This window comes from Manacus vitellinus, unplaced genomic scaffold, assembly GCF_001715985.3.
Source record: "Manacus vitellinus isolate BGI_N305 unplaced genomic scaffold, ASM171598v3 scaffold_8_pilon, whole genome shotgun sequence".
Taxonomy (NCBI): domain Eukaryota; kingdom Metazoa; phylum Chordata; class Aves; order Passeriformes; family Pipridae; genus Manacus; species Manacus vitellinus.
In genome coordinates, this window is record NW_021940864.1 from 1,329,044 (window position 1) to 1,344,938 (window position 15,895).

Sequence of the window (15,895 nt, forward strand, 5' to 3'; positions counted from 1 at the left end):
CTAGTCAGGATTCAGCCATGCATTTACTCTGTTAATGCATTCATATCTATCCAAGGAAGAAAAAATAGCCCACTTTTAATTTTCCTTCATTACATGCCATCGGCTCAATTAACCATTATACTTCTAGTAAGATACTGGCAAATTACTGCTTTCTTATTTTGGCTTGCCTGAAGATTTATGGCTATTAGCATTAATTTGTTTGCATTATATGGCATTTCTTTCTCTCTTTAACAGCAGCATGCACTTTACTCTGAATGTTTTTTTTCTGTGTTTGCTGCCATTTCAATATTGCTTACTAACATTTACTATATTTTGCTTTTTTATTTTGCTGACAAAGTTGCATTGATGAAAGCTGATTTGCAAGGTAGATAGCCCTGTGTGTATTAAACAAGACTGAAACCCCCAATGCACAGTTGGATTTCTGCAATAAACGCTTTGTACATTTCAGAACTAAAGTGTGTTATTTTGTTTCAGATTTTGTCTTTCACACCTCTAAAACAATGGGCTACATGAACCTTCATTTTCCAGCATAGCTTGCATAGAGGCTTTCAGTCTTGAATATGTTTGTATAGTGATTGCTTTAGTGCTTTGATCATTCCTTTTTGAAATTTCTTTATATTTCAGTAGTCTAGTTATGATTCTCTAGAAATAGAGTAGCTTTGTTTTTCATGCGTATGTCACATTTTGGCATGCCAGTTCATTAGTAGTCTGATTTTCTGCATTTCCTCTTTAAAAAGGAACCTGCATGGGATCCCTGAAGCATGTGAATCAGTTCTTGTCAACATTCCTGCCAAAGAATCCCAGACTGCCCTTAATTTCAGACCTAAATAATTTAAAATAATTTGTGAGATTAAGATAATCGTAATAGTGTAGCTTCATTTTATTATTTTTTTGAAATTCGTTTTTGTTTTTAATTTTATTATCCAGTCTTTCATATCCTGGAGTTTTGATTTCTGTGGCATCTGGCTTTGCGGTTTGAAATGTATTTACAGGAAGAAATAATGAAGTTTTTAGAAAACATTTAGCCAGTTAATGGTCTGACACGAGATTAAGAAATAACTCACAACAAAGTTAACATTCCCACTGTACCTGGAATAACTCTGCTTCCGTTTGTGCATTCTTATGTGTTTGACATAGCAATCTTACAACTAAAGCAAACCCACCCTTTTAATGTTACGTGCTGCTACAAAATCAGCAAGTTTATGTGTGTTTGACTCGGTAACTCTTTGCTCATATGATTTGAGATGTTGGCAACTAGTTAATGTGACCCAGTGAGAAATACCTTTCTTTGGAAGACAAAGTGCAAGTCCTTTTTTGTGTGTTCTCATTAGGCCCCAGCACAACGTGCCAAGAGGATTCGTGTGCAAACCAGGGTGTGTGCTTACAGCAGTGGGATGGATTCAGTTGTGACTGTAGCATGACCTCCTTTAGTGGACCACTATGCAATGACCGTAAGTACAAAAAAAAAAATGGCCCTCTGAATCCTTGAGAGCTTAAAGGCAACATTTGAAGCAAGTGCCTGAAGTGTTTTATTATTGTAATATCAGATATTTAAATGAACCGGTAAACCCTGTGAAAATCTGTAAGGCTTGTGATAAGAACAATGCTGAACTATACAGTATAAATTTTGGACAACGGGCAGTATGAAACAGTGGCAGAATTTGGCTTTGTTACACTTGATTCCGAGTCTAATATACTGATGGTTACCTGTTTGATATAGTCCCTTTCCTGCATAGATATTTCAGATGGGATTTTTTTTCCTGATTGAAGAAACGTTTTACATTTTGTTATCTTAAGTTATATTATAATTTTGTAGCACTATCATGAGGGCTATAATTACTGTGAAACAGTTGACAAGGCTCATTATCTCTCTTTGTAGATTTCTTTAGGTGACACACTAAACATGCCAATAATAAAAGCATGCTGAGTATTTTAGTTCTTTTAGATTTCATCTGAATAAAACTACACAACATACACCAACCATCTGGTCTTTCAGGAAAAGCTTAAATGTGTCAAAAATATGAGTCCTGATTCACTAACTTCATAATCTAGTTTCATTCCAATCTAACCTTATTGATCTAAATAGAATTATACAAAAATGATGGTGGAATAGCAATGGAAGAGCCATAATGTTACATGGTAAATGGTAAAAGCAAGCTACTGAGTTTTATTTTTAATTCATCACATTTGTAATATCCAAATGTTGCACATTTTTATATCTACATGAAGAGGGAATTTCCCCAAGGCTTTTGGCTCAAATTGTATTTCTCACAAGGCTAGAAAATTAATTATGTGTAAAACCTAATTATTTATTCTCATGAAAGTTCCATAGTTTGAAAGCTGTGGAAAGAACAAAAAGGACTTACCTCAGTCTGTTTCTCTGCAGTTGCTCTCATGATAGAAATGGTATCAAAAAACTTTCAATAATTTGAGCAAAGGTTTAGATTTACTTTATGTACATGAGTTTGCAGTTCCAACCAGTATGTGTGACTAGTCATATTGCTAAACATATTTTTTAAGGTTTCAGTCACCTATGGGCTACAGGAGAAAATTTTGCTTTTAAGTTCTTATTTCTGTTTTTCTGTGATCTTTGAGTTGTTTCAAAAATAACTAAAAGCTATGAATAAGAAGTTACATATATAACATCTAACAAAGGAAAAACTTTGCTTATAAATGTTTTAGCAGTAATTGATGTCTGGACCTGGAGCATTCAAGTGAGAGCTAATCCGTAAATTTCGCTAATCGATGAACTTACATAAGAAAGATATTTACCAATCTGTGAAGGCTTATTTATATGGTAACATTATAGACTGCATTGCACACAATTGAGATATTTCACAATATACTACTTCTGAAGATGGAAAAGGAGTACCTCTACTTTAGTAAATGGCTGCTAAAAATAATTTTTTCCAGATAAATCTCTTTAAAAATATTTTTTTGTCACAAACATGAAATATATATTTACCTTGACATGGATATTTTGTAATAGAATGCAGAGTTTAGTAAATAATACATTTGGTTTCTGCTTTATCTTGACTCCTTAGATTAGTTCAGATACTGAAAAATCAGCAAAGCAAATCTAACAAGAGGGATTTTTCATAATGGTATATATGCCAGAAAGGAGGAAAAATTCTGTCATAACCTCAACGTCATCTAGACGCTCCAAGATTGCTCTCTACTGTGTCTGGGAAGAACATAATGGGAAGAGAAATGATGAAATGTTACTGCAGTTTTTGATAACTTGCACGGGCTGCACACCACAGGGTAAACTTTGCAGCACTGAAGTAAGACAAATTCCCTTCCTGTGAAGAAAGATTATCTCAGCGACAGGTCTGGAATAGCACCTGCTTGTTGCTGAAAATGCATTCCCTTCAGGAAGGATGTAGGCACGTTCCCGAGCGGTGTGTGCGAGCACGTTTCCACTGCAGATTGTGCGTGGAGCGACGCTGGTTGAGAGAAGCTGAAATCTAACCCAGTATTGCTATGCAGGCAGGACCTTGGCTTATTTTACATGGAAAAAATACTGGTTTAGGTAGAACAGAGTATTCTGGACATCAGAATCTCGTAAATAGGGGGTTTTAGTTCTCAAAGCCCTACAATTGACCACTTAAAAATAAGTGTCAGTGATAATACCAGAAACAGTTAAAAGTACTTGTTTTATGGAGATTTACATTCCTCCAGTATTGGATGCCCGTGTCTTGGTGTTTGCAGAGAGGTGCTGGAGTGTGGCCTTGGTGACGAGAGGACAGGACATGCTGGGTATGGCCTGCTCCACCAGACCCATCACAAGGCACAGCTGAGTCTCTCAAGCCAAGCTGGTGACTGCTCTATGAAAATACACTCAGAAAGTATGCCACTCTTGCCAAAATGCTGGATAGATAAAGGATGAAGGAACAAAATGAGTGAGAAATAGCAGAGGGAACATCAGTGTCAGAGCAGAGGGAGTGGATGTGCAGCTGGGTGGGTGTTTTGCCCTCAGCCACAATTTTACCCACCACACCTCACCACTGTTTTGTTCCACCAGTTCTTAGGGGACATATTTGAGCAGAAATTTCAGCAACAAAGGGGCCAAGGTGAGAGGAGATGTGTGGAAAGTGCCTAATCTAACCCCTCTGTTCAGAGTCAGATAGTACAAGTTGTCTGGGTCACCCTCTCCAGGGATGAAGACTACACAACTACTTTGGGTAACCTGTGACAGTGCTCATTCACCCTCACAGTACAAACATCTTCCTTAAGTTTAAGTAAGATTTCACATATTTCAGTTTGTGTCTGTTGCCTCTTGTTTTCTCACTGGGCACCACTGAGAAAAATCTGTCTGCCTTCTTTACCTCCTATGCATCAGGTATTTTAAAACATTGAATGATCCCTTTTGAGCCTTCTCTTCTCCTGGCTGAACAGTCCCTGGTCTCTCAGACTCTCTTCATATGAGAGAGCCCTTAATTTCCTTTGGGGCCCTTTGCTGGACTTATCCCTGCATGCTCATGCACTGGGGGTCACAGCACTAGGAGATTGTGCTCCAGCTGCTCCTCAGCAGTGCTGAGTAGAGGGGAAAGATCACATCTCTCAGCGTTTCTGCAACATTTTACCCAACGCAACCAATGAAGCTGTTGGCCTTTTTTGCCACAAGAACACATTGCTGACTCATGTGCAACTTGTTGACTACCAGGATACCCAGATCCTTCTCTGCAAGGCTGCTTTCCAGCTGGTCAGGCCCCAGCTTGTCCTGATGTGTGGGTTTATTCCTCCCCAGGTGCAGGATTTGGCATTTTTTATGAGGTTCTTGTCAGTCCACTTCTCCAGCTTGTCAGCATCCATTTGAATGGCAGCGTACACATCTGGTCTATCAACCACTCCTCCCAGCTTTGTATCATCTGCAATTTGCATAAATTTATGTGCACAAATTACCTTGCTGCATTTGAGCTGATACTTTCAATGTGTTTCCCATAGTAACCTCAGTGCACAAAGATCTGACATACATCGGTCCTGGGCTTTATAATGCAAATGTTTCACATGTATCATTCTTGTCTTTAATTTCCAAAACAGAGAGTGAGGAGGAAATAATGAAAGAAATAGTTTCTTGAAAAGTGTTATAATACATTCTTCTAATACATTGTGCAAGTTTCTTTAATCTTTCTGATAGCAGCAAATTATTACTCCTGTACTGTTCAGTGTATTATTGCAGGTGAAAATGTGCACAAGCCTAAAATGAAGATTTTTTTAAAAGTTCTCTCAAAATAAGTGCCATGTGAGGCAGATTGTTTTCTTTCCCAATCCAAGAGTGTTCTCTGTTTGTCTGCTTGGGAGAAGAGAAATTTCAGAAATGTACTCCTATGAAAAAGGGCCTGGGCCTTACACTGGGCTAAATGTAAGGCTATAGTTTTACAACTGTCATCAGGAACACCATCACAGAAATTTGATTTAGCTGCAAATCTCAGTAGTCCACTCCAGTGAGTATGGAATGCCTGTAGACCATAAGCCATGGTGGCAAAGGTGGGAACTTTCTGCATGCTGCAATTTCCTATTTGCAAGAAGATAAACAAGGCAGGAGAATTTTTGACCCCAAGATGCTATACAGTTTGTTATTTTGTCTTTTGATGTGATATGACACTTGGAGATTCAGGGCACCAGTGGTCTTTAGATGTGATAGACAGAAGTATTACACTGATAAGTGTAAAGCAGACCAGTAGCAGTTGTTTCTAAAAAATGGGATTATATAAAGAGTGTACTAAAAGGACAGTTAATGGCTGTTCTTACAAATGGATGGATGGATACATGCACCTCTGAGAAAACACATCATGAACATAGTAACTAACAGCAGGTTATGTAGTAAAAGCTATCCTCCCAGGGAATTCAGCTTTTTTTATAAGAGTAGGGTTGAAAATTACTCTGGCACAGCAAAAAACATCTATAAGAGATTATCTGCTTTTTATAAGTTTACATCTGTTTTTACTCGAGCAGTCTTTAAGTACAGCCATATTAGTGAATGTAATGGCACGTTTGTGGAAACAAATACTGCTATTATGGCATAGAAAATAGCAGACATAATAACATTGTCACATTACGTTAGTATAGAAATGTTCAGTGCCAAATTACAGGGCAGCTTCAATACTGTCTGTTACCATAAGGGAATAATGTATTGGCGTTGCACTTGTGATGGTATAACTAACACTGTGTCAACACTTCCATTAAAATCCATTTCTGAAGGGTTAGAACTTCACCACGCAGTCTCTCCTAACTAGGAATTCAACACTCTCAATCACTGTGAGTAACAAAACTTTTTTAAAAAATTCTTCTGTTTTATTTTTACTCTTTACAAGGAAAAATCAGAAGCCCTAATTTAATAGAGAGCTGTGTCAATATTGCAAGATGGGTTCACATAAAACATGTTTGATTTTCTTGATATTTAGTTGTGTTATAGAGATATTGCCTTTCAGCTAAGACTATACCTGTCCTTGCCAGATTTAACTCCAAGTGACTGTTGGCTTTCTTAACTCCCTTCCTGCATCAGGGGCTGAAGTATGTATGTGTCCAGAAAATCAAATCCTAATTATTTCATATTGAACACACTGAAAAGTGAATAATTTTGGCTGTTGATGAGGATAGTAGAAGCAAGACATGGTAAAAATACATTAAAGTTTATGAGAGATTTGGATATTAGAGTATTTGACATAATAGAAATGACAGAAGGAACCGAATGACTCTCTCTTCAATGTAGTGTTTGGAGAGAGCGTTAAGTAATATTGAGGTTATACTTTAAACCACAAAACTCCTAAATATTGAGTCAGCATGCAGCAATAAGTGAGTGGTTTTATAAATACCAGCCACCTTCACTGCAGAACTCTGATCGAAGCAGGCACATACTCACACTTAATGAGACAAGTCTTATACTCTGTGAACATGTAATTAACGAGTATGTAACAATCCAGATTGCAAGGTGAGTAATTCAATATTGCACACAAGTGTAGCTATGTCTTTCCTAAGGCTTTAATGTTGTGTATGCACACACTATATTTATAATGTATAAAATATAGGAGTATTTATTATTTTCTGTTATCCACGCCACTGACTTTTTACAGTTTTCTGAGCCATCATATGGTGTTGAGTATTGAGTACTCATTCTCCTCCCACAATGTCTTCCTTCTCCTGGAATGCAAGTCCAAGGGTGATATTAATTCTCTTTGCATTATCAGTCCAGTATTACACAAATTATGGATTTAAATAGATTTCCTTCACATTAAAAACTGATTTAGCTGTTATGGATACTGCATCTTTTGGACCTTTTTCACATCAAGAGTGTAAGATCAGTCTTAATGCTATTTTTGTGAGCAGGATAAATACCTAATAAAGAAGTTTAATTAATCCAGTGACTGAAAGCTGAACTAACCACAATATCCACTCTCAGTAGTACTTTCCAAAATACTATTACATAGTCCTGGCTAAGACTTAGTAGTTGCTAGATACCAATAAACATATAACCTGCTGTCAAGAAAAGGGATAGAAAATTCCTCAAGAGCACTTTAAAACACATTTTATTTTCATCTCCGGTAGCTGAGAATTAAAAAAATCTGTCCCTGATAACATACCAGTCTAAATACTTCATACAATTACTTTGCCACAGAGGCTCACTTTACACAGGAGAAATAAAGATAGCTGCGCATGAAATTACAATGCCTGGCAAAATGGTGGAATGAACTAATTGAAGAAATCTCAATTTGTTCAGCTTATCTTGTCTGATATCTCTCTATAATGAACATCTGGAATTTCTGGTGACAAATATCAGTGGCCTAATTTGTGTAATCTTCAAAAGAAGTAGGACTTTACACACACAGTCTTGAAAAATGAAGAAAAGTTGAGGTGTGTAGGAGAATTAGAAAAACCGTAAAAAGGGCAAGGAAAGTGTTGCAAGTGAGCCATGGCTGTGGACCAAGATGACTTTTTTTGTTGTTTTTATTAGAAACTTAATCAGGATAGACTGCACCTTGAACTGTCAGACTCCTGTGATGTTATATGGCAGAACATGGTGTGTCAGCAAGAACTATGGAGCTTGATGCATGGATGACAACATTATTTCAAGGTTTTATTGGCCCAGCTCTGTTAGGCTTTTTCTCCTCTATTTTATGTGCATTTTGCAGTATGTAAATTTTGGCTTTTCGCTAAGATATATCGGTCTATTAATCATGTAAATGAACAGGCATGGTTTTCTTAACAGTTTGAAAACAAGTTTAAGAATTTTTTTCTTATATACACACAGCGGAGTAGTCAGTTAGATGAGCTATCCATGCCTAAAATAGTTGAGGAATTTCCATTTTCTTAAATACATTGCAAACTAGCCCTTTAAAAAATCAAAATAAGAGAAAGTTTTTTTGGCAGTTATTGTAGAAGCTCTTAGATGTGAGAATATTTCTAACAAACAGTAATAAGTAAAGTTTTAAGTGGGATACTTGATACAGAAAAAGCCAAAAAGGAACTTTCAAGGTAACCAAAATACATTGATGTAATGCTTGTAGCTGAGACAGAAGCAAATATGCAACATTTCTAGCCTACTCAGAGTTATTTTCTATTTCACAATATTAAAAATGGAACATAGTGTCAGAAAATTGCAAGCTTCTCTCTGCCTCTGGAGGAATCAAGGGAGTAATTAAATTGGATTTTGGTATGTCAATAATATCTTTCTCTTATTAATGGCATAATAATTTTGTAAATCAAATTCTAGAAGTGTTTCCAGTGTCATAAGGGTGAAAATGATTAAGGGTTAATTAAATATATTCTCATGGAACTAAAATTGTTCAGTTGGGTATCATTAGATTCCTTTCTCTAGAAATTTCACTTATTACAATTTAATGGCATATTATGTACAGTTCAGACCTGAAATTTGTGTAGTCAAAAGCTATTGACAGCAATAAGCATACTGGACGAGTGCTGTCACTATTCTTTCTCATAGATTTCTCTGAACATCCCAACAATATCATATATTAAAATCAATTCTGGATAGCTGAACTAGATTAATCATTATACCCAGCACAGCTGGAATAGAATATTAACTGTATAATGGTGTCAGTCATTCATCTCCAACAAGCCCAAAAAAAAAAGGCAATGAGTGCCAGCTTTTTTAATAGGTGGCAGCTACAAGGGTCACAAATGGTAAGAAAGAAGAAGAAAAGCTTTCCTGAGCATTGTCTTCTATAATCTATTGTATAAGAATAGCTCAAAGTGTATATGGAGAGTTTGGTAATGTATATCTATTTTATGTGTAAGATATTTAAGTACAATGGCACAATGGTGCTTCAGAAAGATAAAATTATTCAGTTTTTCTGTAGTCTGTACAGCTGGACTGGGGTTACTAAGGCAACCTGTTCTTCCTCAGCGTGTGTTCTGGCTTGACAGCTAGATAGGTGGGTTAGATTCACAGTAACTACACACATATGAGGAATCTGTATGCTCGGTGCAAAACGAGATTTTGTTGGTCCCTTGACACCATCTTCAGAGACTTCTGTGTGTTCATTTGTGCCAGATGCTGCAGAAGATTAAGGCAAAGAAAACCCTTCTATTAAAAGCTGAATAAGGGAAATTGTCTGAATCTGATATAGGCAAATCGAGGCATTTCAGAGTCCAAAGTAAAGATCTGAGCAATTGCTCAGAAACTGAAAATGGAAGCATGAACTGGAGACACGGTAAGGCACGGAGAAGGATATGTTATACAGACATTTCTGCAGCTTTCATGATTTTGTTCCTATGCTGCAGGGTGGACATTGGACCTATTTTGACCACTTTTGACCTGCCACTCCACTTAACTAGCAGTTAATCTAGATGAAATATCTGTATTTTTCTTAGCACATACATCTATAAAGATGCCTATTCTCCCAATGTCACCTGTAATGTTTAAGATCCTTCAATGTTTCATTTTAATTTAGGCTTATGAATCTTGTATGCTGATGTTGTGTTTGGAAATCTTTGTAGCCATTTTCTCCTTAGGTATTCTAGGATATTATGAAAGAAGGTAACAGAGTCAGTAATAACAGTATGAAAAAATACTGATGGAAGCAAACACTCCTAGGACCGAAGGAGTTTTACAAGGTTTTAGTTTCTGGTTGCTTAATGAAGACAACTGCAAAATGAAGTCCCAGCCTAGGGAAAACCACTCCATAATAAAAGCAGTCAATACCCAGGTTGGGTATTGGAAAGTTGGAACTGTAGAAAAGAGGGTGAAGAACAGCTAATGCTCATGAAGCTCTTTGGTGCCCACAAACCCAATTAAAAGGCTGTGTTAAGAATGCATGTCAATATTGTGCTAATTCTGGAGGAATGCTCATGCTGCTAAGCTTTATGCTATCACTCTTCTTAATGAAGCTACACTTTGAATTGAAAACAGACATATGCAAAATCACATCATTGCACTGCAAACATCCACACACTAAAAAACACTTAAAATGCATGATATGCGATATTCATTGTCAAAGTGCATTAATATTTACAGACACCATTTGCAAATAATCTCAAATTCTGAGTCTGCTTTACCATATAAGGTAGTCTTCCTATAATATGTTTTGCTGTTTAAAAATTCTCTCCCTTCTAAATAGTGTAAATCTTAAGAAAACTGCTAATCAGATCAATGATCTGATATTTGGACAGGACAGATGCTTTCTAACAGCAAACTGAAATTTAGTTACAATTTGAGTTTCAAATCACCAGTTGAATGACTGATTTTAATACACTGAAATCCAAAGGCACCATATATATGGTCAAAGCATTTTTCCCCTTGAAATTAAACCCAGAGATTCTGAAATTACTTGAAATTCTTTCTACTCTCCTTTTTTCCCTCTTTACCCCATCTTTTGGATCACCAAAACGTATTAGCTTGGACTCAGGTTGATTATGGTCATGAATTTTCTCATGATCCAGTAGTAAGTGTGGCTTGGCTTTCCTGTGTAGTCAAAAATTCATCAGATAGGTGAATTCTATCAGTGGCAGATGGTCATGTTAATTTTTTTAAATATGTTATTTTCTGCTTATCAAAAATAACCTTTTCTTGTAACCTCATGACCCGTAATCGTAGCAGCTATCACATATTTGAGATAGTTTTATGGCTAGCTCATATCTCCTGTTTTGACCCTGAACCAGAGCTCCCCTGAAGAGAATCAGAAACACCACAACCCTTCAACACACCAGGAGGAACCCAAGGGCCCCTTATTCTTCCTCCATTATCCGTATTGTAGAAGTATATTTGTCCCTTCTTCACTGTTTCTCCTTCAAGCAGTTGTGTGCTGTACAGCCTACACACAGCACCTACCCTGTGTTTCTGGGAGATGTCAGAACCCCTACGCAAGCACACTTGGGTTTTGCATCAGCAGTAAATTGGACCCTCTAGAACAGTCAGGTTTGCTATGCATGTACAAACCATCTGTATGGCTCTTTCACAAAGGGTTCAAGGCTGCTCAGAAGTATCATTCTTGCTACGACACACAAACACCTGATATGTACATGGGCAAATGACAAGTTTGAGACTCCTAAGGATCCAGCAGTTAAGCCAAACTGCTTGATATCTGAAAACATTGGACAGGTATGAAGAATCCTTTAACTTTAGCCAGAATCCTAAAGTCAAAGACAAGTATGTTCAAGGGGCTACTTGGATATCTACTTGGTAATCTTTGCTCTTTGGCCAAGTTCTGCTTTAGCACTGAGCTTTCCTGTTTTATTTAGTCTTTTTTCTTTTTTGTCTGCTAAAAGGATGGGGACACATTTTAATATGGGTTTGTTTTTTTTTTGTAATCCCTGAGGGGAAGTCTTTATAGGAGGAAATATTCAAAATGATAGTATCATTGTAATTGAAAACACTACCAGAAATAAATGAAAAATGATTCCAAATTTGCTGGACCAATAGTGGCATGTCAGATCAAGTTCAGATAATTTCAGAACTCAGTAGATTAAATTTCTGTACAACTGAGGCCTGAACATTTTTGTTCAAAAAATCATAATTTGGGGGATATTTTACTGAGCACACATAATCCTATTTCCCCTGAATTTCTACCCTAAAGCTTTTATCTTTCTTGCCTCTACTTACTACCAACATGTAATACTAGTGATATTTAATTTGAACTACTTAAAGCAGCTTTACTGGGATGGCAGCCAACTTCAAAGAAATCTTGTGTGACCCCAACAAATGCATAGGGCCGAGAGATGATATTTTCCCTGAAGATTAACCTTTTCCTGTGGATGATACTGTATGCCAGACAGCAGGGAAAACTTGTGGATGGTGATTCATAAACCTATAATAAAAATGCAGTGTATTGTAGTTTCAGATATGTAGAAAAGATATTTCTTGCAATTTGAGTATTTCTGCACTGTGTTGGGTTTTTTTGGATCCAATTGATCACAAGATAAAGAAGTTGTCTAAGGAATTACTCCAACTTATTTCTCAGTCCCATTTTCTAGGAAGAAGGAAGTCAGGATTAAGGTTGTGTAATAGTAACAGTGTTGTAAAAAAATGTTGTTGAATTTAAGTGCTTTGGAAAATGTCAGTTTTGAAAGTTAAAACTGAAGTGTCTTCTCTACATTTAGAGTAGGAACAGCATCTTAAGTAGAAATATAAAATTCCCCTAGCATCCTTCTAATACAACCCTACATAGCCTACATAGAAACTTTCCCAAGAGTAAGAATTCTGTTCCTTTTTTTTTTTTTTTAAGTTCTGCAAACTGCTGGCCCCATGTACCTTCCAAAATGGGGGTGTCAGCAGAAGTGGGGATGGCAATGATATTTTTAAGACATGCCATGTAATTCAGCATCACCAGCACAACTGCAGTGGCTGTGGCAGGACCAGTTGGGAGCAAATTTCAGACTTTTAAACTTCTTAGGCCAGCTCTGCATCCTAAACCAAGATCTCGTGGAACATCTTTAGCTTGATATGCCAGAAATAATTAGTTGGGGAGAGGATGCTGGGAACTGAGAGTGATATTGCTCAGTTTGTGCAAAGTAAGTTATTGATGTGTAAATATTGATGGAGTTGTGTGTTACACAGTTTTTAAAACTGGAAAGAATAAGTAAGAAAATAATGTGGAAGGCTGTAGGGAATCATAACCTTGCATATAAGTGTGGGGAGTTGTACAGCCTTAGGTCATAAATTCTGGACAATACTGGGTGGTTTGAAGCAGAGTTCTAAGTGATCTTAAGTACTAAGCAGGTAAGGCCTACCAATTTTTAGGAATAATAGAAAGTATGGGAAAGACACTCCAAAGGCTCCATGAACAATCTCTTGTTCATTTTTAGATTTATTTAAACTGAAATATGGGCTATTGAGAAGCACCTGTACACCAGCAAATACTATCCCCTCATGTAAATATTCTAAAATTAAATTTAATATGTATGTTTATGTGCATAAAAATGTGAACGGGTACAGAATTATAAAAGTGATCTCATATGAAGACAAATTCTTCTCGACTAATATATTCTCAGACATAATTTAAATTACTTCTTCATATCACTCTTAAGTGATTTTGAATAAATTCTTTTTTCATCACTCTATTAAAATATAATTACTTTAAAAAAAAAAAGAATGTGAGGAGGAAATTTAATCATGGACCAATAACAGCATTTTGGATTTTTTTTTCTCTGACTGATGCATATACCAGTAATCCTCTTTTCACATTAAGATGTCTTCTTAATGTGAAATTCTTAGCTGAGTTTCTGGGTATTTTGGCAGTGTGAACAATTTGTCTATTTTTTCTCCTGCTTGAAGATGAAAAAGCTATAAATCCAAAGATGAAATTTAATATGAGTTTACACATTGCAGATGTCCTGTTTTGTAAGCAGTTGTGTGAAAATTCAAGCATTTCATTAGAACAACTTGTTTAACTAGGAAGAGCCTTCATCTTTGTGGGCAAGTAAAATTGATAAAAGGAGTACAGAAGAAATATGCAGCTCAGAGGTCCCTGAAGACCTTTAGGATTTAACCTTCATTTGCTTTTTAATCTTAGCATTCTTTATTATTCTGTGGAAGCAAGTGGTTTAGTTCTTCAAGTTGGCAGGTGGCAGCAATCCCGTAATTATATCTTGGTTCTATCCTGCCAAGGCTCAAAGGAGAACCATGGTAATCCACTCCAGTGTATTTTCAGTAGTCACTGCATATTGCTTGTGCTTTTAGTATAAAATCCTATGTAAATCTCACTTCCAGTAATACAATTCTTAAAATTATATATATTAAAAAAATTGTTTTAACTTTTGAAGAAAGTAACATAAAATCATTAGACTTCATATGCCACTCTGCCATTGAGAGCAAAAAAAGTGTCTAATGATCATGAAAAATAAATGTTCCTGTCCAGGCTGCCTCTTTTTTTTTTTTTTTACCAAGGCTTAGCTATTTCAGATATGTAAATTATTTAACCTACACTTGTCCTTAAAATATGATTGTCACCATTTATGTTCACCTTATATCAGCTTTTAAAATGAAAATATTTGCAATGATATTTATTTTTGCTGCCATCTGTGCTCCAAAACTTCTATTTATTAGTATTTATATTCCATTTAGATATAACATGATTTATCTGTTCCCTCAGTTTAGTAAACATTTAGGTAGTAATTCTGTAGTTATTTATGACTGAACTTGAGGCTATTTTCAAGCACTTTAAGACCTTTATTATTTTTTCCTCTTGGAGTGGCATAAAAAGGCCTTAAGTCAAAATCCAGTATATCTACAGAAAGCCAGAGTAATTACCTTAAGAAGATAGAATGTAATAACGCTGTCAGAACAGGAAATCTCTCCTCTGCCCCAGCCCCCAGGACAGCAAAACAAATGAAGGAGAGTCTGGACCCGAAAAGGAGATCAAAAAGTTTTCTTCTGGCTCTGACTGTATTAACCCAGGTCGTCACTGGGGTTAGCAGGTACATTCCTGTTCACTACCCACAATGGTTCTTCTGCCTGCATAGGAAGAATGAGTTTGGGATTCATTGCTATTGGATGCAAGTGGAACATAAATAAATAAATAAAGTGTTCATCTAAGAGACTGTGGTATTGCATACAGAAAGTGATTTCTGCTATGTAGGCTATTGTGCTATCCAGCAGATTGAAGAGGGTAACTTTTCAAGGAAAATGTGTCCAACATGTAGAGGATATGTCAGCATTAACATAACAATGAGCAATTTTGTCCACTTCACAGTAGCAGCAGTATTTCATACCTCTTTGTGAAAAACATCAAGTATATGATGGCATTTGAGATCTGAGTTTATGGATGACAGATACATTCCAAAAAGGTGATAATGACAAAATAATTATTCATCTTCAATGCCTATTTTTATGTGCACTTTTTCCTGAAAGGTTTCGTAGCATCCCAAATGAATATGTTTCTGTAGCATGCTGCCTGTTCATATTAATGTTTGAGAGAGATATCAATGAATTTATTCATGAGAACATATGTGTCAGTTCTTCAGACAGTAAAATAAGCAAGCAATGATGTTGTGGTTATCACAATTAAGCATCACCTCTGAAAATTCTTTCCTTTCAGTGCTGATATTTGCCCTGTGTTTATGCTGGAGACAGTCAATTGTAAAGACTAGATTGGAAGCAAATTCTTTGATATTTTAAAAAGTAGGAAATAATTTTTTTACCTATCTGAATGTCAGTTTACCGTGAGTAAATTAAAATGTTCCAGAAGAGAGGCTGGCAATTATTGCCAATTTTATCTCGAAGAACATGCTCTGGTATTAGTATTCCTGGCAGGACTTTTTTTTTTCCTATCTTTGCAACATGTAGCTCTTGCTTCATTGCATGTGTTTAAATTGGGGGAGATGAACACGATGATCAATTGGATGTAGTAAAAAGTCCTCCTGATATTACATTTCTTCATTTTTATCCTTTCTTAAGTATTTCCAAATCTCCTTTTCCTTTTGGTGTATTTCGGTATTTTTG

At 36.2% G+C, this 15,895-nt stretch overlaps 1 protein-coding gene across 22 annotated transcripts in view; it reads left to right on the top strand.

Annotated features, from left to right (window-relative positions):
• NRXN1 (neurexin 1) overlaps window positions 1–15,895 on the top strand; it is a 705,404-nt gene that overhangs the window by 351,940 nt on the left and 337,569 nt on the right. For all 22 annotated transcript variants that reach the window (XM_029965176.1, XM_029965177.1, XM_029965155.1 and 19 more), the window contains one exon: window positions 1,332–1,451. In XM_029965176.1, the coding sequence (XP_029821036.1) occupies window positions 1,332–1,451 (120 nt within the window). The remainder of the gene's footprint in view (window positions 1–1,331; window positions 1,452–15,895) is intronic.